Source organism: Sapajus apella, unplaced genomic scaffold (assembly GCF_009761245.1).
Source record: "Sapajus apella isolate SASKATOON/1434 unplaced genomic scaffold, GSC_monkey_1.0 scaffold154, whole genome shotgun sequence".
Classification (NCBI taxonomy): Eukaryota; Metazoa; Chordata; class Mammalia; order Primates; family Cebidae; genus Sapajus; species Sapajus apella.
In genome coordinates, this window is record NW_022437094.1 from 1,408,960 (window position 1) to 1,434,875 (window position 25,916).

Below are 25,916 nucleotides of genomic sequence, written 5' to 3' on the forward strand. Positions count from 1 at the left end.
CTGTCTATTTTGTTGATCTTTTCAAAAAACCAGCTCCTGGATTTATTGATTTTTTGAAGGGTTTTTTGTGTCTCTATCTCCTTCAGTTCTGCTCTGATCTTAGCTATTTCTTGTCTTCTGCCAGACTTTGAGTTTTTTTAATCTTGCTCCTCTAGCTCTTTCAGTTTTGACGAAATGGTGTCAATTTTTGATCTTCTATCAATCTGGCTAGTGATCCATTTTGTTGATCTTTTCGAAAAACGAGCTCCTGGATTTTTTTTTTTTGATGGGTTTTTGGTTTCTCTATCTCCTTCATTTCTGCTCTGATCTTAGTTATTTCTTGTGTTCTGCTAGGTTTTGTGTTTTTTTGACCTTGCTCCTCTCACTCTTTCAATTCTGATGATAGGGTGTCAATTTTAGATCTCTCATTGCTTCTCATGTGGGCACTTATTGCTATATATTTTTCTCTAGAAACTGCTTTAAATGTGTCCTAGATATTCTGGTAAGTTGTATCTTCGTTCTCGTTTGTTTCAAAGAACATCTTTATTTCTGGCTTCATTTCATTGTTTACCCCGTGAACATACAAGAGCCAGTTGTTCAGTTTCCATGAAGCTGTGCAGTTCTGAGTTAGTTTCTGAATTCTGAGTTCTAAGTTGATTGCACTGTGGTCTGAGAGACTGTTTTTTATGATTTCCATTCTTTTGTATTTACTGAGGAGTGATTTATTTTCAATGATGTGGTCAGTTTTAGAGTAGGTTTGATGTGGTCCTGAGAAGAAGGTATATTCTGTGGATTTGGGGTGGAGAGTTCTGTAAATGTCTATTAGGTTTGCTTGTTCCAGGTCTGAGTTCAAGTCCTTGATATCCTTGTTAGTTTTCTGTCTCGTTGATCTGTCTAATGTTGACAATGGGGTGTTAAAGTGTCCTGCTATTATTGCGTGGGAGTATAAGTCTCTTTGTAAGTCATTAAGAACTTGCCTTATGTATCTGGTTTATTGGTACATAAACCTTTATTGGTTGTGTATATATTAAAATCATTAGCTCTTCTTGTTGCATTGGTCCTTTTACCTTTATATAATGTCCTTCTTTGTCTCTTTCGATTTTTGTTGGTTTGAAGTCTCTTTTGTCAGAGAAGAGAATTTCAAGTCTTGCTTTTTTTTTGCTCTCCATTTGCTTGGTAAATCTTCCTCTATGCCTTTATTTTGAGCCCTTGTGTATTCTTGCATGTGAGATGAGTTTCCTGGATACAACACACCAATGGATTTTGGCTTTTTACCCAATTTGCCAGTATGTGACTTTCGATTGGGGCGTGTAGCCCATTTACATTTAATATTGTTATGTGTGGATTTGATACTGCCATATTGACACTAGCTGGCTGTTTTGCCCATTACTCAATGTAGTGTCTTCATTGTGTTGATGCTCTTTACCCTTTGGTATGTATTTTTGCTTGTTTGCAAACGATTTTATTTTCCCTTCACTTATGAAGCTTAGTTTGGCTGCATATGAAATTCTAGGTTGAAAGTTCTTTTCTTTAGGCATGTTGAATATTGGCCCCCACTCTCTTCTGGCTTTTAGGGCTTCTGCGGGGAGATCTGCTGTGAGTCTGATGGGCTTCCCTTTTTGGGTAACCCAACCTTTTCTCTCTGGCTGCCCTTAGCATTTTCTCCTTCATTTCAACCCTGGCGAATCTGATGATTATGTGTCTTGGGGTTGCTATTCTTGAGGAATATCTTTGTGGTGTTCTCTGTATTTCCAGGACTTGAAGATTGGCCTGCCTTGCTAGGTTAGGGAAGTTTTCCTGGATAGCATCCTGAAGAGTATTTTCCAGATTGGTTTCATTCTCTCTGTCACATTCAGGTACAAATATCAAATGTAGATTAGGTCTTTTCAGATAGTACCATATTTCTTGGAGACTTTGTTCATTCCTTTTTACCCTTTTTTTCTCTAATCTTGCCTTCTTGTTTTATTTCATTGAGTTGATCCTCGACCTGTGATATCCTTTCTTCTGCTTGATCAGTTTGGCTGTGGAAGCTTGTGTAAGCTTCACAAAGTTTCCGTGTTGTGTTTTTCAGCTCCATCAATTCACTTATATTCCTCTCTAAGTTGTCTATTCTCATTAGCATTTCGTCAGACCTTTTCTCCAGGTTCTTAGTTTCTTTGCATTGGGCTAGAGAATGTTCTTTTAGCTCACAGAAGTTTCTTTATTACTCCCCTTCTGAAGCCTGATTCTGTCAATACATCATACTCATTCTCCATCCAGTCTTGTTCCCTTGCTGGCGAGGAGTTGTGATCCCTTGTAGGAGGACAGGCATTCTGGCTTCAGCTATTTTAATCATTTTTGTGCTGGTTTCTTCCCATCTTTGTCTATTTATCCACCTGTCGTCTTTGAAGTTGTTGACTTTCAGATTAGGTCTCTGAGTGGACGCCCAGTTTGTTGATGATAAAGTTATTTCTTTCTGTTTCTTAGTTTTCCTTCTACCAGTCAGGCTCCTCTGCTGTAGGACTTCTGAAGTCCACTCCAGGCCCTGCTTGCCTGGGGATCACCTGCAGCAGCTACAGAACAGTAAGGGTTGCTGTCAGTTTCTTCTTCTGGTATTCTTGTCCCAGAAGGATACCCACCAAATTTCAGTTTGAGCTCCTTTTTATGAAGTGACTCTTTGGATATACAGGGGTCAGGGAGCTGTGAGCTCCATTGTTCTTTTAGAGCTGCTGGGCAGGTATGTTTAAGTCTGCTGCAGCAGAACTCACAACCCTCCCTTTCTTTCCCCAGATGCTCTGTCCTGGGGACTTAGGGCTTTATTTATGAGTTTCCATTGTGCTGTGCCTTTTTTTCAGAGCTGCCCTGCCCAGCAAGGATGCAGCTTAGTCACTGTCTGCCTGCAGAGTTTTTTTCTGAGCTGCTGTGGGCTCTGCCCAACTGCCCTATGAACTTCCCAGTAGTCCTGTTTATACAGGTGTAGTTAGAACTGCCTCAGTAATGGTGGCCCACCTGTAATGGTGGACTCTCTCTGTAATGGCGGGTTGCCTCGGCAATGGCGGACTGCCTCAGCTATGGCGCATTACCTCCACAGTTGTGAAGTGCCTCGTTAATGGCAGATGCCCCTCCTCCACAGAGCTGGACCTTCCCGGGTTCAGCTGTGCTTGCTGTGAAACTCTCAGCCCAGAGTGTATCCAATTGCTGTTTTTTTGTGGGGGTGGTACTAGCCGAGCCTGATCACCTGGCTCCCTGCCTCAGAGCCTTTCTTTCAGGTGAACGGTCGACTCTTTTCCAGGTGTTCCAGTTGCCTGTTGAAAAGGCGTCAGGGTCTGTGTGATTTCCCGTGCAGTGACCCACTGCACTGGCTGAAACAGCAGCACTGAGATTTGTGGCATTATTTTGCCCAGGAATCTCCTGGCCTGGCTCCCTGTTTCAGTCCCATTTTTAATCAGATGAATGGGTGACTCTGCCTTCCCAGAGCTCCAATCACGAGCTATAATGGTGCCCAGATCCGTGTATTTTGTACAGAGAACCACCACACCTGGGTGCCAGCAAAACAGCCCCACTGGCTAAAACAGTGGCACTGGCCAAACCAGCCACGCTGGTGACCCATGGGGCTCCTCCAACTGGGAGTCTCCTGGTCTGTGAGTGATAAAAATCCATCTGGAAATGTGGTGTCCCCTCACCCTATGTGCTTTTACTAGGAGCTGCAATACTGAGCTGCTTCTAATCGGCCATCTTGGATCCCTCAATCCCATATCATTTTATGAGACCTGATACCAAAACCTGGCAGAGACTAAACAAGAAAAGAAAACTTCACACCGATATCCATGATTAACATAGATGCAAAAATCTTCAATAAAATACTAGCAAGCCGATTGCAGCAGTGCATCAAAAAGCTTATCCATCATGATAAAGTAGGCTTCATCCTGGGGATGCAAGGCTGTTCCAATATATGGAAGTCTATAAACATAATCCATCACATAAACAGAACCAAAGACAAAAACCACATGATTATCTCAATTGATGCAGAGAAGGCCTTTGACAAAATTCAACAGCCCTTTATGCTAAAAACTCAGAATAAACTAGGTATTGACAGAACGTATCTCAAAATAATAAAAGCTATTTATTACAGACACACAGCCAACATCATAATGAATGGGCAAAAACTTGAAGCATTCCCATTGAAAACTGGCACTAGACAAGGATGGCTTCTCTCCCCACTCCTATTCAATATAGTATTGGAAGTTCTAACAAGAGCAATCAGGCAAGAAAAGGAAATAAATTGTATTCAATTAGGACAGTAGGAAATCAAGTTGTCTCTATCTGCAGATGACATGATTGTATATTTAGAAGACCCCATCATCTCAGCCCAAAATCTCCTGAAACTGATAAGCAACTTCAGCAAAGTCTCAGGATACAACATAAATGTCCAAAAATCACAAGCTTTTCTATATACCAATAACAGACTTAATGAGAGCCAAATCAAGAACGAACTGCCATGCACAATTGCTGCAAAGAGAATAAAATATCTAGGAATACAACTAACAAATAATGTAAATGACCTCTTCAAGGAGAACTACAAACCACTTTTCAATGAATTAAGAGAGGATACAAACAGATGGAGAAACATTCCATTCTCATGATTAGGAAGAATCAATATCGTGAAAATGGCCATACTGCCCAAAGTAATTTAGAGATTCAACACTATCCCCATCGAGCTACCAATGACTTTCTTCATAGAACTGGAAAAAAACAGCTTAGTCTTCATATGGAACCAAAAGAGAGCCCGCATAGCCAAGTCAATTCTAAGCAAAAATAACAAAGCTAAAGGCGTCACACTACCTGTTTTCAAACTATACTGCAAGGCTACAGTAATCAAAACAGCATGGTACTGGAACCAAAACAGAGATATAGACCGATGGAGCAGAAAAGAGGCCTTAGAGGCAATGCCACACATCTACAACCATTTGATCTTTGACAAACCAGACAAAAATAAACAATGGGGAAAGGATTCCCTGTTTAAGAAATGGTGTTGGCAAAACTGGCTCTCGGTTTGCAGAAAGCAGAAACTGTATTCTTCTGACACCTTAAACTAAAATTAACTCCAGATGGATTAAAGACTTAAACATAAGACACATCACCATAAAAACCCTAGAATATAACCTAAGCAAAACCATTCAATACATAGGCATAGACGAGTACTTCATAACTAAAACACCAAAAGCTTTGGCAACAAAAGCCAAAATAGACAAATGGGACCTAATTAAACTCCAGAGCTTCTGCATAGCAAAAGAAACAATCATTAGAGTGAAGCAGCAACCAACTGAATCGGAAAAACATTTTGCAATCTACCCATCTGATACAGGGCTAATATCCAGAATCTACAAAGAACTAAAACAGATTTATAAGGAAAAAATAAACAAACCCATCCAAAAGTGGGCAAGGGATTTGAACATACACTTTCAAAAGAAGAAATATATGAGGCCAACAAACATATGAAAAAATGCTTATCATCACTGGTCATTAGAGAAATTCAAATCAAAACCTCATTGTGATACCACCTCACGCCAGTTAGAATGGTGATCATTCAAAAATCTGGAGACAACAGATGCTGGAGAGGATGTGGAGATATAGGAACACTTTTACACTGTTGATGGGAGTGTAAATTATTTCAACCATATGGAAGACAGTGTGGCAATTACTCAAGGTCCTAGAAATAGAAATTCCATTTGACCCAGCAATCCCGTTACTGAGTATATACCCAAAGGATTATAAATCATTCTGTTATTAAGAAACATGCACATGTATGTTCATTGTGACACTGTTTACAATAGCAAAGACCTGGAACCGACCCTAATGCCCAGTGATGATAGATTAGACAAAGGAAATGTGTCACATACGCACCATGGAATACTATGCAGCCATAAAAATTGAGGATTTTGTGTCCTTTGTAGGTACATCGATGGATGTGGAAACCATCATTCTCAGCAAACTGACACAAGAACAGATAACAAAACATCACATGTTGTCACTCATAGGTGGTTTTTAACAATGAGAACACATGGAAGGAAGGAGGGGAGTATCGCACTCTGGGGTCTGTTGGAGTGTTAGGGAGCTAGGGTAGGGATAGCAGGGAGTGAGGGATTTGGGGAGGGATAACATTAGGAGAAATGCCTAATGTAGATGACAGGGAGATGATGCAGGAAACCACCGTGTCTTGTGTATATCTATGTATCAATCCTGCACAGCCTACCCGTGTACCTCGTAATTTGAAGTATATAAAAAATCAATATATCTAGGAGGTGGTTTCATGAAAAGATTAACAAAATAAATAGATCTCTAGCCAGACTAATAACGAAGAAAGGAGATAATAGTCAAGTAGCCAGAAAAATAAATTTAAAGAGGATATCAGCATTGATCCCACAGAAATACAATCTACTATCAGATAATACTATAAACACCTCTATGCAAATAAACAGGAGAATCTAGAAGAAATGAATAAATTCCTGGTTACATACACTCTTCCAAGACTAAACCAGGAAGAAGTCTAATCTTTGAATAGATCAAACAATTTCTGAAATTGAGAAAGTAATTAATAGCCTGCCAACCAAATTAAGCCCAAGACCAGACGGATTCAGAGCTGAATTCTACCAGAAGTACAAAAAGGAGCTGGTACCATTCCTTCTACAACTATTCCAGACAATAGAAGAAAACGGAGTCTACTCTTACTCAATTTATGATGCTAGCATTATCCAGATACCAAATCTGGCAGAGACACACACACAAAGGCACATTTTAGGTCAATATCCTTGATGAACATTGATGTGAAAATCTTCAGTTGAACACTGGCAAACTGAGTTCAGCAGCACATCAAAAAGCTTATTCTGCATAATCAAATCAGCTTCATCCCTGGCATGCACGACTGGTTCAATATATGCAAATCAGTAAACCTAAACCATCACATAAACAGAACCAATGACAAGAACCACATGTTTATCTTAATAGATGGAGAAAAGTCCTTCGATAATATCCAACACAGTTTCATGCTAAAAACTCTCTATAGACTAAGTATTGATGAAATGTAACTCAAAATAATAAGAGCTATTTATGCAAACCCATAGCCAATATCATTCTGAATGGGAAAAATCTTTAAATATTCCTTTGAAAACTGGCACAAGACAAGAATGCCCTCTCTCACCACTTCTACTCAACATATTATTGAAACATCTGGCCGGGGCAATCAGGCAAGAGAAACAAATAAAGGGTATTCACATTGGAAAAGAGGAAGTCAAATTGTCTGTTTGCAGGTGACATGATTGTGTATTTAAAAAACCCCATTATCTCAGCTCAAGTTATCCTTAAGCTGATAAGCAACTTCAGCAATGCTTTAGGATAGAAAATCAATGTGCAAAAATCACAAGCATTTCTGTACACCAATAATCAACAGAGAGCCAAATCATGAACAAACTCCCATTCACAACTGCTACAAAGAGAATAAAATACCTAGTAACACAACTAACAAGGGATGTGAAGGACGTCTTCAAGCAGAATTACAAACCACTGCTCAAAAAAGTAAAAGAGGAAACAACAAAATGGAAAAACATTCCATGCTTATGGATAGGAAGAATAGATATTGTGAAAATGGTCAGACTGCCCAAAATAATTTATAGATTCAATGCAATCCCCATCAAGTTACCATTGACTTTCTTCACAGAATTAGAAAAAAAAAACTACTTTAAATTTCATATGCACCAGAAAAGATTCCGAAAAGCCTAGACAATCCTAAGTAAAAAGAACAATGCTGGATGCATCATGCTATTTAATTTCAAACTATACTACAAGGTTACAGTAACCAAAACAGCATGGCACTGGTACCAAAACAGAGATACAGACCAATGGAACAGAACAGAGGCCTAAGAAAGAATGTCCCACATCTGCAACCATATGATTTTTGACAAATCTGACAAAAACAAGCCATGAGGAAAATATTCCTTGTTTAATAAACGGTTTTGAGAAAACTGGCTAGCCATATGCAGAAAACTAAAACTGGACCTTTTCCTTATACCTCATAAAAAAATTAACTCAAGATGGATTAAATATTTAAATGTAAGACCCAAGGCCATAAAATCCCTGGAAGAAAACCTAGGCAATATCATTTAGGACATAGGCATGGGGAAAGACTTCATGACTAAAACACCAAAAGCAATGGCAACAAAAGCCAAAATTGACAAATTGAATCTAATTAATATAAGGAGGTTCTGTGCATCAAAAGAAACCATCATCAGAGTGTACAGGCAAGCTACTGAATGGGAGAAAATTTTTGCAATCTGTCCATCTGACAAAAGGCTAATGTGCAGAATCTATAAAGAACTTTAAATATTTATATGAAAAAAACAATTCTATCACAAAGTGGGTGAAGGATATGAACAGACATTTCTCAAAAGAAGATATTTATGTGGACAGCAGGCATATGAAAAAAGCTCATCATCACGTGATTATTAGAGAAATGCAAATCAAATCCACAGTGAGATATCAGCTCATGCCAGTTATAATGGCAATCATTAAAATGTCAGGAAACAACAGAGGCTGGAGAGGATGTTGAGAAATATGAACGGTTATACACAGCTGGTGGGAGTGTAACTTAGTTCATCTATTGTGAAAGTCAGTGTGTCGATTCCTCAAGGATCTATAACCACAATACAATTTGACACAGCAATCCCACCACTGGGTATATGCCCAAAGGATTATAAACCATTCACTGTAAAGACACATGCACACATATGTTTATTGCAGCACTGTTCACAATAGCAAAGACTTGGAACCAACCCAAATGTCTATCATCGATAGACTGAATAAAGAAAATGTGGCACATATACACCATTGAATATTACGCAGCCACAAAAAATTAGTTCATGTCCTTCACATGGACATGGGTGAAGCTGGAAGCCATCATTCTCAGCAAACTAACACAAGGACAGGTAAAGAAACACCACATGTTCTCACTCCTAAGTCGAAGTTGAGCAATGAGAACACATTTACATGGCGGGGGGACATCACACACCAGGGCCTGTTGGGGGTCGGGGAGCAAGGGAAGGAATAGCATTAGGAGAAATACCTAATATAGATGATGGGTTGATGTGTGCAGCAAACCGCCATGGCTCATGCATACCTATGTAACAAACGTTGACCTTCTGTATGTGTATCTCAGAACTTAAAGTATAATTGCAACCTCTGCTTATTTTCTGTGTTACACATTTTCGTTTTCAAGGATTGTTAGATATAGGTTCCTAATCTCTTCTGGCATGTAGGATTTGTGCTGAGAGGTCTGTTGTTAGTTTGTTGGGTCTTTTCTCAGTGACCTGCCTTTTCTCTCTAGCCTTTAACACTTTTTTCTTTCATTTCAACTGCAGAAAATCTGATAATTATGTGCCGTGGGTATGACCTCACAAAGCATTTTGTGTGGGTCCTCAGCATTTTCTGAATTTGAATATTGGCCTCTCTAGCTAGGTTGGATAACTTCTCATTGGTGATATCCTTAAATATGTTTTCTAATTTGTCTTCTTTCTTCCTATCTTTTTCGGAATGTCAACAAGTCCTAAATTTGGTACCTTGATGTTAGCCCATAATTTATGGAGGTTTTGTTTATTTTTTAAAGTCTTTTTTATTTTCGTTTGATTTTTTTTTTTATTTTAGAAAGCCATTCTTCAAGCTTCAATACGTATTTCTCAGCTTGGGCGTTCTGTTGCTAATCCTTGTGATTTCATTTTGTAGTGTGTTTTTCTGCTCTATCAAGTTAGTTGTATTCTTTTCTATACTGACTATTTTGCCTTTTAGCTCCTGTATCTTTTTAGTGTTACCCCTAGCCTCCTTAGATTGGGTTTTAACATTTTCCTAGATTTCAGTGATCTTCCTATCTATATTCTGAATTGTATTTTTGTAATTTCAGCCATCTCTGCCTGGTTAAGAACCCTTGCTTGAGAAGTAGTGTGGTTGTTTGGAGAAAAGAAGACATTCTGGCTTTTTGAATTGTCAGAGTTCTTGTGCTGATTATTTCTTATTTTTGTGGGACTGTTGTTTCTTTAATATTTAAAGTTGCTGGTTTTTGGATGAAATTTTTTCCCCTTTTATTCTATTTGATAACCTTGGGTGATTTGATTGTGGCATAACGTGGGTTCAGTTGACTGGCTACATTTCTGGAATATTTAAGGTGGCTAAGGCTCAGCTCAGTACTCCTGGATTGCAATGCTCTAATTCTGGGGGACTGGTATCAGGTCCCCCTTTCTTCCCTGGCTTCTAAAGGTTAGGAACCTTCTGGAAGGGCTGTGTTGATCCTGGACTACTAGAAAGACCAAGGTGCTGCCAGACCACTGGTCACAATAATTCAATGGATGGTGCCAGTCAAAGCACTTCATAGGTAAGTGGCAGCAGTATCTGCCCTTATTGTTATGTGCCAGTTGCAACTACCACTGCAGTATATATGCGATTATGCTGGTCAACTGCAGCAGGGTGCTAGCAGGTGCCAGGGCACTGGTCTTTATGTGGGCGCTCACAGCAATTGCCAGTATTGACAGCATTGTCATTTGTGGTCATTCACAGCAGTGGCTGGCCATCATGCAGGTGTTTGCAGCAATTGGTTGCATTAACAGCATGACTAGGGGGATAGGGCTTCCTGGCAGCAACTGTGCATACATTCACACTGGTGGTGGTGTTATCATGAGGGTGGTGTGCTCTGATTGGCACAGATTTGTGTAGGCCTTCTGTGCATGTACCTGCAGATGGCAGTGGCTGCTTGGGGTGTGAGTTGGTCCACTTTTTCCATGCCTAGTTTCTGCTGGCAGCTGTTTCAGCACAGAAAGGGGGCACTGGTGGGGGCAGCACTGGTATGCTTTCTGCATTCAATGATCCGACACATTGATTGCACAGCAGGGGGGAAGGGGTAGCACACATAATTGTAGTGGCATGGAAGGGTTCACACAATTATGTGTGCTGGTAGAGAAGGAAAGATAAGGTCCACCCACACAAACTAGCACCAGTAAAGCAATGTTGGAGATCATTGTGGGTGAGTGCATGTTGGCAAAGTGGCACGGGGAGGCTGCCATAGTGGAAAGGTATAAACTAGCTTGGATTGTCTGCTGGGGCAGCTCTGTTCCAGAACTCTGCAGGTCATATCTTGTCTACCAGCACAGGAACTATGATGCAGATCTCCAGGAGGTACCTAGGGTCTGCACTGCAAGCAGGCGTGACCAGGCTGGGGCCCTGGGAGAAGCCAGCAGAATGTGGGGTGCTCAGATTGGACCGACCCTGTCTCATGGGCAAAACGGCCCTGCAGAGTTCAGGACTGACACTTCTCCTAGGCCTATAGTATCCTGTGGGAGCCAGTCTAGCCTAGGGGCATGAGCAACCTTCGCTGTGTTCATTCAGATGTTCTGGCATCAAGTCTTCCAGACTCTGCTCCAGCTCGAGTTCTGTCCCTACTACGTCTCTGAGCAGCTCTCCCTGCTAATCCAAGTGTCCATGGTGGTCAAGGGTATTTTACCTGCTATGATTCTAGAGGCCCATGGTGAAAGTGGGTTGCTCCTTTACTGTTTGATTTACCTTTTCCCCAGGTGTTTTTGGGAGTGAGGAGCAAGTCCCAGTGAACAGTAGCCCTGTGCATTGTTCCTAACTTCCTCCCCATTCAGCCCAGCATCTGTGTGAATGGATCCATCCACCCTCATTGCCTCCATCCACCCTCATTGCCTTCTCTCTGAAGATATTCTAGGAGTGTGCCAGTCTTCCCAATGCCCCAACTTTTTTTGAGAGATATTCCTTCTGGTTACATCTAGAGAAAAATGTTATTTTCATTTAATAATTTTTAAACATTCTTTTCTGCTGTCCTTTTAGGAATGCCCAATTCTTCTGGACTCATGAACCGTCGTGATGCCATTTCCAAAACAGATGCTGCTGTGGTAGCATTACTGAAGGAAGCTGGTGCGATTCCCCTTGGCATAACCAACTGTAGTGAGTTGTGTATGTGGTATGAATCCAGTAACAAGATCTATGGCCGATCCAACAACCCATATGATTTACAGCATACTGTAGGTGGAAGTTCTGGTGAGTTGGACATTTTAGTATGACATCAACATCTGTGCTAACAATAATAATTATGAATTGTATTAATTAACATGATACAGTATAGCATCTATAAACTATAAGAATGGACACAAAGTCCCGGTATATGTGTGTGTTGATGGAGAAGAAATGGGGGTCATGTAAGAGCCTTGGTCAACTCTGATATTTTGAAGATGGATACAGGAGAAGTAGCCAGCAAAGGGAATTGAGAATAAGCCACAAGTGACATAGATGGGAAACATAATAAAGTGTATAGAGACTAGAAAAAAGAGCGTATAGAGACTAGAATTAACAAAGGTTTTATTAAACTTGAATGAATGCTTATGTGGGTTAGCAAAATATGTTTAAGCTTCTGGGTGCTAAAGCTACATAGACATTTGACACTTCTTTTACTATGTGACCTTGATCACATGAAGTAGGTGCTTAGAAGTCAGTTTCCTTTGCTTGTATTATAACTGTAAGCTTTTCATGTGAGCCTCATGGTAGGGATGTTAGGGAAAGGAGAACTTACAGTAGGGATATCAGGGAAAGGAGAGCATCAGGAAGAATCGCTAATGGGTGCTGGGCTTAATATCTAGGTGATGTGTTGATCTGTGCTGCCAACCACTATGGCACACATATGCCTATGTAGCAAACCTGCACATCCTGCACCTGTACCCTAAAACTTAAAAGTTGATGAAAAAAAAATAAGAGCTCTTTTCTATGTATGAGAATTAAGAGAAAGCAGACATACACACAGACCCAAGTGAGAAACATCCTCAGAGTAAAACTTATCAGTAATTGCTTTAAAATGTAAATGGCTTAGTATTCTCAAATAATATAGATGAGTAGAATAGATTAAAATTATTATCTAAATGTATGCTGTGAACAAAAGACTCACTTTGGATCTAGAGACACAACAAGTTTGAAAGTGAAAAGATGGAAAAAGATATTCCATGCAAATAGTATATTAGATGATTTATTTGCAAGTGTTTTGTGTTTCCTGTAGGTGGTGAGGGCTGCACACTGGCAGCTGCCTGCTCAGTGATCGGTGTGGGCTCTGATATTGGTGGTAGCATTCGAATGCCTGCTTTCTTCAATGGTATATTTGGACACAAGCCTTCTCCAGGTAATGCTAATATAAAATTATGAAAGTAGAAGGGTGCTTCTACTTCTGTAATTCAGAAAAATGCAGAAATTTTGTTCCTAGCGGTTTTATTTTTCTTACAAGGATGATTATTATATATTTCTCAATGTTCTTTTTTCAAAATTTCTAAACAGCTTTATTGAGAATTCACATGCCATGCTACTTACCCACTTAAAATGTATACAATTGAGTGATTTTTAGTATATTGCCTGTTCGCAACTATCACCCATATTAATTTTAGATCATTTTTATCATTCCCCTCAAAAACTTCACACTCATTAACAGTTGTTCCTCATTCCTCTCTCCAGCTCTCAGCAACAACTAATCTACTTCCTGTTTGTAGGAAATATGAATTTGCCTATTCTGGATATCTCATACATATGAAATAATACAATATGTGGCTTTTTGTGACTGATTTCTTTCACTAAGCATAATGTTTCCAGAGGTTATCATGTCATACCGTGTATCAATAAAATTCATTTTTTATATTGCACTTTAGGTTCTGTGGTACATGTGCAGATCATGCAGAATTGTTGCATGGGTATGTACATGGCAATGTGGTATGCTGCCTCCATCCCCCCATCACCTATATCTGGCATTTCTCCCCATGTTATCCCTCCTCAACTGTAAGCTTTTCCCTCTGTGGGTGACCCGACCTTTCTCTCTGGCTGCCCTTAGCATTTTTTCCTTCATTTCAACCCTGGTGAATCTGACAATTATGTGCTTTGGGGTTGCTCTTCTTGAGGAATATCTTTGTGGAGTTCTCTGTATTCCTTGAATTTGAAATTTGGAGTGCCTTGCTAGGCTTGGGAAGTTCTCCTGGATAATATCCTGGAGTGTGTTTTCCAGCTTGGATTCACTCTCTCCGTTATATTTAGGTACACCGATCAAGTGTAAGCTTTTCATGTAAGCCCCATGGTAGCCACTAAAAGCAAATTATAGCACATAAACATATAAGAAATGGGAAGGAATATAAAGTTTACCACTATAAAAAATCTCCAAATGACAAATGTAAACAATGAGAGGTGAAGAAAGGGACAAAGGATACAAAAAAAGTTAAGAAAATGGCCGAAGCTAGTCCTTAGCAACCAATGATAACCTTAAATGTAAATGAATTAAATTCTACAATTTAAAAATATAAAGTGGATGAATAAATAAATAGATTAAAAAAATATAAACCACCCGTATGCTGCCCATGAGAGACTCCTATCTCTTATGAGAGCTCATATAGACTGAAAATGAAGGGATCAAAAATAATATTCTATGCAAATAGAACCAAAAGTGAGAAGAAGTATCTATATTTTGGTAAAATGCACTTTTGACCAACAACTGTAAAAAGAGACTAAGAAGATCTTTATATAATGACAAAGAAGTTGGTTCAGCAAAAGGATATAACACTTGTTAACATACGTGCACCCAAACTGGAGCACAAAAATATAGAAAGCAAATATTAGATACAAATTAAGAGTTAATCTGCAATATAATAATAGTTGGGGACTTCATTCACTTTCAGCAATGGAATGATTATCTAGGCACAAAATTAACGAAAAATCAGATATAAACTCTATTCTAGACCAGAGGTCCCCAAACCCCAGACCATGAACCAGTACTGGTCCATGGCCTTTTAGAAACTGGGCTGCACAGCAGAAAGTGAGCAGTGGGTGAGGAAGCATTATCACATATGTTCTGACTCCTATCAGATCAGCAGCAGCATTAGATTCTCATAGGAGCGTGAACACTTTTATGAACTGAGTATGCAAGGGATCTAGGTTGTGTGCTTCTTATGAGACTCTAGCTAATGCCCGATGATCTGAATTGGAACAGTTTTATCTCAAAACCATCTGGCCCCACAGTGCATGTAAAAGATGTCTCCCATGAAATGGCTCCCTGGTGCCAAAAAGTCTGGGATCACTGCTCTAGACAAAATAGATCTAATAGACATTTACAGAACATTCCACCCAACAGCTGCAGAATACACATTTTTGTCAACAGCATATGGAAATTACTCCAGGATACATCATATGTTTATCTACAAATAAGTATCAAAAATTTGTTGGTTTTGTGTTTTATTTTCAACTTTTATTTTAGATCGAGGGAGTACATATGCATGTTTGTTACAAATGTCTTACTGCATGTTGCTGAGATTTGGGATGTGACTGAACCTGTCACCCAGATAGTGAACATAACTCCCAAAAGGTACATTTTTGACCCTTGCCCACTTCAAACCCTTCCCAAGCTTATAGTCTCTCATGTCTAAACTTTATATCCATGTGTACCCCATGTTTAGCTCCCACTTACAAGTGAGAGCATGCAGTATTTGGTTTTCTGTTTCTGTGTTAGTTTGCTTAGTATATTGGTCTCCAGCTCCACCCATGTTGCTGCAAATAAAGTTATTCTTTATGGCTTCATAGTACTCTGTGATGTATAAATACCACATTTTCTTTATCCAATCTACCATTGATGGTTACCTAGGTTGATTCCATGTCTTTCCTATTACGAATAGTATTGCAGTGGACACACATGTGAATGTGTCTCTTAGGTAAAACAACATTTTGCTTTCAATATATACTCAGTATTGAGATGATTGGGTTGGATCACAGTTCTGTTTTTATTTTCTTTTAGGTTACTTTCAACTTTTATTTTAGAGTCGGGGTACATGTGCAGAAATTTTTTAAAGGTGTATTACATGATGTTGAGGTTTGGGGTATGACTGAACCTGCTACTCAGGTAGTGAGTGTCATATCTGATAAGTAGATTTCAACCATTGACATTTTCCCTTTTATTCTCATCTTGTAACCCCCAGTGTCTGTTGTTCCTGTCATTATGCCAATGTTTACCCAACATTTAACTTACACTCATAGGTAAGAAGATGAGGTATTTAAAAAAAAATTTCTGCATTATTCTAATCTACTTAGAATAATGACCTCATACTGCATTAATGTTGCTTCAAAGGTCATGATTTTGTTCTTTTTGACTGCATAATATTCCATTATGCATATATACCACATTTTCTTTATACAATCCACAGTTGTTGGATACCTAACTTGAATCTATGTCTTTCTTATTGTGAATAGTTCTGTGATGAACATATGGATCCGTGTATTTTCTTGGTAGAATAATTTATGTTCCATTAGGTATATATTCAGTAATAGGATTAATAGGTGGAATAGTAGTTCTATATTTTAGTTATTTAAGAAACTCCCAAATTGCCTTCCAAAGAGCTGAACTAATTTACACTCCCACCAAATACGTATAAGCATTCTCTTTTCTCTGCAGTCTCACCAGCACCTGTTATTTTTTAACTTTTTAATAATAGCCATTCTGACTGGTGTGAAATGGTATCTCATAGTAGTTTTGATTTTTGTTTCTCCAATAATTACACTGATGATTAGCATTGTTTTTGTATGTTAGTTGGATACTTCTATATCTTCCCCTGAGAATTGTCTGTTCATGTGTCTTGTACACTTTTTGATGGGGTTATGTATTTATTGCTTGTTTTATTTTTCCAAGTTCCAAAATTGAATATCTTTATTTTTATATTCCAGATCATTTGAAAAATTCTTTCATTAGTGGTGACATTTCATATTTAATGATTATTTCTCTTCTCAAACAAAAGTAGTAATATAATTTTTAACTAATTAATTAGTTTTATTGTAGTAAAATATATTCACCATAAAACTTACTATTAAAAAACTCACTTTTAATTTTTTAAAATTTTGTAATGCAATAGTTTTTGTGGGGAACAGGTGGTGTTTTGGTTACGTCAATAAGTATTTTAGTGGTGATTTCTGAGATTTTGGTGCACCCATCACCCTAGCAGAATACACTGTACCCAATATATAGACTTTTATCCGTCTCTTTTCTCTCAATCTTTCCCTTGAGCCCCAAAAGTTCATTATATTATTATTATGCTTTTGCATCCTCATAGCTTAGCTTCCACTTATGAGTGAGAATATACGATGCTTAGTTTTTCATTCTCGAGTTACTTCACTTGCAATAATGGTCTCCAATTCCCTCAGGGTTGCTGCAAATGCCAATATTTTATTTCTGAATAGCATTCCATGGTATATCATGGTATATCCACTTGCTGATTCGTGGGCATTTGGGCTGGTTCCATATTTTTGGAATTGTAAATTGTGCTGCTACAAACATATGTGTGCAAGTATCTCTTTCTTATAATGACTTATTTTCATCTAGGTAGATACCCAGGAGTGGGATTGTTGGATCAAATGGTAAATCTACTTTTAGGTCTTTAAGGAATCTCCACACTGTTTTCCACAGTGGTTGTACTAGTTTACATAGTCAACAGCAGTGGAGAAGTGTACCCTTTTCACTAGATCCACACTAAAATCTATTGTTTTTTTTTGATTTTTAAAAATTATGGTATTTCTTGCGGGAGTAAGTGATATCTCATTGTAGTTTTGATTTGCATTTCCCTGATTATTAGTAATGTTGAGCATTTTTTATATGCTCATTGGTCATTTGTATATCTGCTTTTGAGAATTGTCTATTCATGTCCTTACCTCATTTGTTGATGGGATTGTTTTATTCATGCTAATTTGTTAGAGTTCTTTCTGGATTTTGGATATTTGTCTTTTGATGATGTATAGATTGTGGAGATTTTCTCCCATTCCGTGAGTTGTCTGTTTACAGACTGTTTTTTGTTTTTGTTTTTTGTTTTTGCCCTGCAGAAGCTCTTTAGTTTCATTAAGTCTCACCTATTTATTTTTGTTTTTATTGCATTTGCTTTTGGGTTCTTAGTTGTGAAGTCATTGCCTAAGCCAATGTCTAAAAGGGTTTTTCCAACATTATTTTCCAGAATTTTTATAGTCTCAGGTCTTACACTTAAGTCTCTGATCTACCTTGAGTCGATTTTTGTATAAAGTGAGCGATGAGGATTGTTTCATCATCTACATGAGACTAGCCAATTATCCCAGCACCATTTGTTGAATAAGGTTTCCTTTTCACACTTTCTGTTTTTTTCTTTGTCAAAGATCAGTTGGCTGTAAATATTTGGGTTTATTTGTGGGTTCTTTATTATGTTCCAATGGTATATGTGCCCATTTTTAAAGCAGTATCATGTTGTTTGGTTACTATGGCCATATACTATAGTTTAAAATTAGATAATGCGTTGCCTCTAGGTTTGTTCTTTGTGCTTAGCTTTGTTTTGGCTATGTGGACTGTTTTTTGGTTTCTTATGAATTTTAGGATGTTTCTTCTAGTTTTGTGAAGATTGATGGTGGTATTTTAATGGGGACTGCATTATATTTGTAGGCTGCCTTTGGCAGTATTGTCATTTTCACAATATTGATTCTACCCATCCATGAGAATGGGATGTGTTTCCATTTGTTTGTGTCATCTATGATTTCTTTCAGCAATATTTTAATTCTTAAGTATTTTATTTATTTTGCAGCTATTATAAAATGGATTGAGTTTTTGATTTGACTGAGCTTGGTTGCTGTTGGTATAAAGCAGAGCTACTGATTTGTGTACATTAATTATGTATCCTGAAACTTTGTTAAATTCATTTATCAGTTCTAGAAGGTTTTTGCAAGGGTCTTTAAAGTTTTCTAGGTATACAATCATATCTTCAGCAAACAGTGACAATTTGACTTTCTCTTTACCAATTTGCATGTCCTTTTATCCCTCCTTCTGTCTGATTGCTCTGGCTAGGACTTCCAGTACTATGCTGAAGAAAAGTGGTGAGAGTGGACATCCTTGTCTTGCTCCACTTTTCAGAGGAAATGCTTTCTACTTTTTCCAGTTCAGAATTATGTTGGCTGTGGGTTTCCCATAGATGGCTTCTATTACACTGAGGTATGTCCCTTGTATGTCGATTTTGCTGAGTTTTAATCATGAAAGGATGCTGAATTTTGTCTAATGCTTTTCTGTATCCATTATCATGTGACTTTGTTTTTAATTCTGTTTATGTGGTGTAATACGTTTAATGACTCGTGTCTGTTAAATGATCTCTGCATCACTGGTATGAAACCCACTTGATCATGGTGGGTTATGTTTTTGATATCCTGTTGCCCCACTTATCTAGTATTTAGTTGTGGATTTTTTCATCCATGTTCATCAGGGATATTTGTTTGTAGGTTTTTTTTTGTTATCATTGTTATGTTATTTTCTGCTTTTGGTATTAGGTGGTAGTGGCTTCATAGAATAATGTAGAGAGGTTTCCATCTTTATCTTGTGGAATAGCATCAATATAATTGGTACCAATTATTTGATGTCTGGTAGAATTCAGTTGTGAATCCATCTGGTACTACACTTTTTTTTGGTTAATATTTTACTGTCATTTCAATCTCTCCTTGTTATTGGTCTGTTTGGTGTTTCAAATTCTTCCTCATTTAAGCTGGGAGGGTTGTATCTTTCCAGGATTTTTTTCATCTCCTCTATGTTTTCTACTTCATGCTCATAAAGGTGTTCATACTAGCCTTATGTGATATTTTTTATTTCTCTGGTGTTTCTTGTAATGCCTTCTGTTTCATTTCCTATTGAGCTTCTTTGGCTCTTTCTCTATTTTTCTTGTTAATCCAGTATATCATTCATGGGTATTTGGGTTGGGTACAAGTCTTTGCTATTGTGCTGCAATAAACGTACATGTGCATGTGTCTTTATAATAGAATGATTTATAATCCTTTGGGTATATATCCAGTAATGGGATTGCTGGGTCAAATCGTATTTCTAGTTCTAGATCTTTGAGGAATAGCCTCACTATCTTCCAGAATGATTGAACTAATTTATACTCCCACCAACAGTGAAAAAGAAGTCCTATTTCTCCACATCCTCTCCAGCATCTGTTGTTTCCTGACTTTTTAATGATTGCCATTCTAAGTGGTGTGAGATGATATCTCATTGTGATTTCGATTTGCATTTTTCTAATGACCAGTGGTCATGAGTTTTTTTTTTTTCGTGTTTGTTGGCTGCATAAATGTCTTTTCTTGAGAAGTGTCTGTTCATATTCTTCACCCACTTTTTGATGAGGTTGTTTGTATTTTCTTGTAAATTTGTTTAAGTTCCTAGTAGATTATGGACATTATCCCTTTGTTAGATGGATAGACTGCAAAAAATTTCTCCCATTCTGTAGGTTGCCTGTTCACTTGGGCCCATGCCTATGTCCCTAATAGTATTGCCTAGGTTTTCTTCTAGAATTTGTATGTTTTTTAGGTCTTACATTTAGGTCTTTGATTCATCTTCAGTTACTTTTTGTACAAGGTGTAAAAAAGAGGTTCAGTTTCAGTTTTCTTCCTGTGGCTAGCCAGTTTTCCCGACACCAGTTATTAAATAGGGAATCCTTTCTGCATTGCTTGTTTCACAAAGATCAGATGATTGTACACGTGTGGCATTATTTCTGAGGCCTCTGTTCTCTTCTGTTGGTCTATATATCTGTTGTGGTACAAATACCATGCTGTTTTGGTTACTGTATCCTTGTAGTATAGTTTGCAGTCAGGTAGCATGATGCCTCCAGCTTTGTTCTTTTTGCTTAGGATTGCCTTGGCTATTTGGGCTCTTTTTTGGTTCTGTATGAAATTTACAGTAGTTTTTTTCTTTTTTTCTAATGCTGTGAAGAAAGTCAATGGTAGCTTGATGGGGATAGCATTAAATCTATAAATTACTTTGGGCAGTATGGCCATTTTCATGGTATTGATTCTTTCCATCCATGAACATGGAATGCTTTTCCATTTGTTTGTGTCCTCTCTTACTTTATTGCGCAGTTGTTTGTAGTTCTCTGTAAAGACGTCCTTCACATCCCTTGTAAGTTGTATCTCTAGGTATTTTATTCTCTTTGTAGCAATTGTCAATGGGAATTCACTCATGATTTTTCTCTCTGACTATTATTGGTATATAGGAATGCTTGTGATTTTTACACATTGATTTGGCATCCTGAGACTTTGCTGAAGTTGCTCATAGCTTAAGAAAGTATTGGGCTGAGGGATTGTTGGTGGTCAAGAAAGGTCTTATAGTTTCAATTAAGTCTTGAAAACTTGTTATCCGTCTGGCATATTAAATCTTGAAATGTATTATAGGCAGTGGAAATGACATATGCAAAGCCATAAATGCACATCAAAATAGCCTGTTATTTGTGGAAAATTGAAACATTTTGTCATGGCTTCTGTTTAGGCATCAGGTTGCAGAGAACTTTGTATACAAGCTAATGGAATTTTGACTTTATCCTCTAGGGAAATAGATTTCCATCTGTATTCTAACTAGTCCTTATCCATATAGGCTCTGCAGGGCCTTAGAATCATCCCCAGAAAAAGAGAATAGTCTAATGAGTAGGGACCCTGTTTTTATTAGAGTGCCTTTGGTGGTTTTGCGTGTTTTATTTTGGAATTCTTCGTTGGACTTTATTAGGTATAAAAAATTCACTGCTTTAAAAAAGCTAGTAAAATTGTGAAACTACTGCAATGAAAAATAAGAACACTTGGAAAAGCTTTAACAAGGAGAAAAAGTATTTAAGATAGATTAAACACCATAATGAAGTAGAACATCCAGGGATTATTTCTTATTTTGAGCAGCAACCTGAGTGTTTAACCTTTCAGGTGTGGTTCCCAACAAAGGGCAGTTTCCCTTGGCTGTGGGAGTCCAGGAGTTGTTTCAGTGCACTGGTCCAATGTGCCGCTATGCTGAAGACCTGACCCCCATGTTGAAAGTCATGGCAGGACCTGGGATCAAAAGGTATGTTTAGTTATTTTTATTTCCTTCAACTGTTATCCTGACATTAATTCTCTCTTTATTAGTGTCATAGAGGTAGATTTTCTGTCCTAAAGCAAAATATTACTGTGGACATTTATGAGAGAGCTTTTATATACTTACATAAGTGGATATCATGCTTCACAAATTGGGAAGATGCTGTGTAAAAATATTTTATTGGGAAAATACAAAGAGAGATCTTGTTTTGGGATGGAAACAGGGAATCTTAATGTTACTCATTTGTGAATTTGAGTATAAAGACTAAGATCACTTTAAGCTCAGCCTTTCTGATTCTGCTGCCATCTGTCACACATGCATGTTTCAAATCTCACCTGGACCAGCAATGCTGCTTGAAAATCTGTTTCCATAGACAACTTTTCTTTTTATATATAACGTTTTCTATAGCACTGATTTTAAATTATTTTCTTTTTAAGTGAACCTGTGATCTCCTCCTCTCATTTACACTCAAGTAAATAATCCCATACTTTATTTCATTAAAAAAATACAATCTATATATAACTTACTTCAGATTCTTAGCATCAATTTTTTCTCGGTCTCCAGCCATTTATTCTATTCTCCTCTTTTTTATTTTTTTGAATTTTAGGTTTTGGGATACATGTGAAGAACATGCAAGATTGTTGCATAGGTACACACATGGAAGTGTAATTTGCTGCCTTCCTCCCCATCACCTATATCTGGCATTTATCCCCATGCTCTCTCCCCAAATTCCCATCCCCCATTGTCCCAGACGTATTTCCCCTGAACAGACCCCAGTGTATGATGCTCCCCTCCCTCTGTCCATGTGTTCTCATTGTTCAATATCCACCTATGAGTGAGAACATGTGGTGCTTGATTTTCTGGTCTTGTGTCAGTTTGCTGAGAATGATGGTTTCCAGGTTCATCCATGTCCCTACAAAGGACACGAACTCATCATTTTTGATGCCTGCATAATATTCCATGGTGTATATTACCACATTTTCCCTGGCCAGTCTATCATCGATGGGCATTTGGGTTGGTTCCAGGTCTTTGCTATTGTAAACTGTGCTGCAATGAACATTCTTGTGCATGTGTCTTAATAGTAGAATGATTTATAATTCTTTGGATATATATACTCAGTAATGGGATTGCTGGGTCGAATGTAATTTTTATTTCTAGGTCCTTGAGGAATCGCCACACTGTCTTCCAAAATGGTTGAACTAATTTACATTCCCACCAACAGTGTAAAACTGTTCCTATTTCTCCACATCCTCTCCAGCATCTGTTGTCTCCAGACTTTTTAATGATCGCCATTCTAACTGGCATGAGATGGTATCTCAATGTAGTTTTGATTTGCATTTCTCTAATGACCAGTGATGATGAGCATTTTTTCATATGTTTGTTGGTCTCATGTATGTCTTCTTTTGTAAAGTGTCTGTTCATATCCTTCACCCACTTTTGAATGGGCTTCTTTGTTTTTTTTTCTTGTAAATCTGTTTTAGTTCTTTTTAGATTCTGGATAACAGCCTGTTGTCAGATGGGTAGGCTGCAAAAATTTTTTTCCATTCTGTTGGTTGCCGATTCATTCTAATGACTGTTTCTTTTGCCGTGCAGAAGCTGTGGAGTTTGATTAGGTCCTATTTGTCTATTTTGGCTTTTTTGCCAATGCTTTTGGTGTTTTGATCATGAAGTCCTTGCCTACGCCTATGTTCTGAATGGTTTTGCCTAGATTTTCTTCTAGAGTTTTTATGGTATTAGGTCTTATGTTTAAGTCTTTAATCCATTGGGAGTTAATTTTAGTGTAAGGTGTCAGGAAGGGGTCCAGTTTCTGCTTTCTGCATATGACTAGCCAGTTTTCCCAACACCATTTACTGAACAGGGAATCCTTTCCCTATTGCTTGTTTTTGTCAGGTTTGTCAAATATCAGATGGTTGTAGATATGTTGTGTTGCCTCTGAGGCCTCTGTTATCTTCCGTTGGTCTATATCTCTGTTTTGGTGCCAGTACCATGCTGTTTTGATTACCTCTCTTATTTCGTTGAGCAGTGGTTTGTAGTTCTCCTTGAAGAGGTCCTTTACATTCCTTGTGGGTTGTATTCCTAGGTATTTTATTCTCTTTGTGGCAATTGTGAATGGCAGTTCATTCTTGATTTGGCTCTCTTTAAGTCTGTTATTGGTGTATAGGAATGCTTGGGATTTTTCCACATGGATTTTGTATGCTGAGACTTTGCTGAAGTTGCTTATCACTTTCAGGAGATTTTGGGCTGAGACGATGGGGTCATCTAGATATAAAATCATGTCGTTGGCCAATAGAGACAATTTGACTTCCTCATTTCCTATTTGAATACCCTTTATTTCTTTTTCTTGCCTGATTACTCTGTCTAGAACTTCCAGTACTATATTGAAAAGGAGTGGTGAGAGAGGGCATCCTTGTCTAGTACCAGATTTCAAAGGGAATGCTTCCTGTTTTTGTCCATTCAGTACAATATTGGCTGTTGGTTTGTCATAAATAGCTTTTATTATTTTGAGATACATTCTGTCAATACCTAGTTTATTGAAGGTTTTTAGTATAAAGGGCTGTCGAATTTTGTCAAATGCTTCTCTGCATCAATTGAGATAATGATGTGGTTTTTGTCTTTGGTTCTGTTTATGTGGTGAATTATGCTTGTAGACTTGCATATGTTGATACAGCCTTGCATCCCCGGGATGAATCCTACTTGATCATGGTGGATATGTTTTTTAATGTGCTGTTGCAATCGATTTGCCAGTATTTTATTGAAGATTTTTTCATCTATGTTCATCACAGATATTGGCCTGAAATTTTCTTTTCTTGCTGAGTCTCTGCCAGGTTTTGGTATCATGATGATGTTGGTGTCATTTAATGATTTGGGGAGGATTCCCTCTTTTTTGATCGTTTGGAATAGTTTCAGAAGGAATGGTACCAGCTCCTCTTTATATGTCTGGTTGAATTCGATTGTGAACGCATCTGAACCTGGGCTTTTTTTGGGTGGTAGGCTTTTAATAGCTGTCTCGACTTCAGACCTTGTTGTTGGTATATTGAGAGTTTCACTTCTTTCTGGTTTATGCTTCGGAGGATGCAAGTGTTGAGGAATTTATCCATTTCCTCCAGGTTAATAGTTTACATGCATAGAGTTCTTTATAATAATATCTGATGATGGTTTGAATTTCTTTGGAATCTGTGGTGATATTCCCTTTATCGTTTTTTATTGTATCAATTTGATTTTTCTCTCATTTCTTTTTTATTAATCTCTCTAGTGGTCTTTCTCTTTTGTTGATCTTTTCGAAAAATCAGCTGCAGTATTTATCGATTTCTTGAAGTGTTTTTTGTCTCTATCCCCTTCAGTTCTGCTCTGATGTTAGTTATTTCTTGTCTTCTGCTAGGTTTTGAGTTTTTTTGACATTGCTCTTCTCACTCTTTCAGTTTTGTTGATAGGGTGTCAATTTTAGATCTCTCCTTGCTTCTCATGTGGGCATTTATTGCTATATATTTTCCTCTAGACACTGCTTTAAATGTGTCCCAGAGATTCTGGTATGTTGTGTCTTTGTTCTTGCTTGTTTCGAAGAACATCTTTATTTCTGCCTTCATTTAATTGTTTATCCAATCAACATTCAAGAGCCAGTTGTTCAGTTTCCATGAAGCTGTGTGGTTCTGAGTTAATTTCTCAATTCTGACTTCTAACTTGATTGCACTGTGGCCTGAGAGACTGTTTGTTATTATTTCCGTTCTTTCCCATTTGCTGAGGATTGATTTACTTACAATCATGTGGTCAAAATTAGCGTAGGTGCTATGTGGTGCTGAGAAGAATGTATATTCTGTGGATTTGGGGTGGAGAGTTCTGTAAATGTCTATTAGGTTTGCTTGGTCCCAGTCTGAGTTCAAGTCCTGGATATCCTTGTTAATTTTCTGTCTCATTGATCTGTCTAATATTGACAATGGGGTGTTAATGTCTCCCACTATTATTGTGTGGGAGTCTCAGTCTGTTTGTAAGTCGTTAAGAACTTGTCTTATCTATCTGGGTGCTCCTG

The 25,916-nt window shown here is 37.9% G+C and overlaps 1 protein-coding gene across 2 annotated transcripts in view; it reads left to right on the forward strand.

Annotated features, from left to right (window-relative positions):
• The window catches only part of FAAH2 (fatty acid amide hydrolase 2), a 286,150-nt gene that overhangs the window by 55,211 nt on the left and 205,023 nt on the right, over window positions 1-25,916 (forward strand). The window contains exons 4-6 of one of the 2 annotated variants that reach the window (XM_032266098.1): window positions 11,842-12,051; window positions 13,058-13,177; window positions 21,745-21,880. In XM_032266098.1, coding sequence (XP_032121989.1) covers window positions 11,842-12,051; window positions 13,058-13,177; window positions 21,745-21,880 — 466 coding nt within the window. The remainder of the gene's footprint in view (window positions 1-11,841; window positions 12,052-13,057; window positions 13,178-21,744; window positions 21,881-25,916) is intronic. The other variant, XM_032266099.1, reaches the window with a different exon arrangement.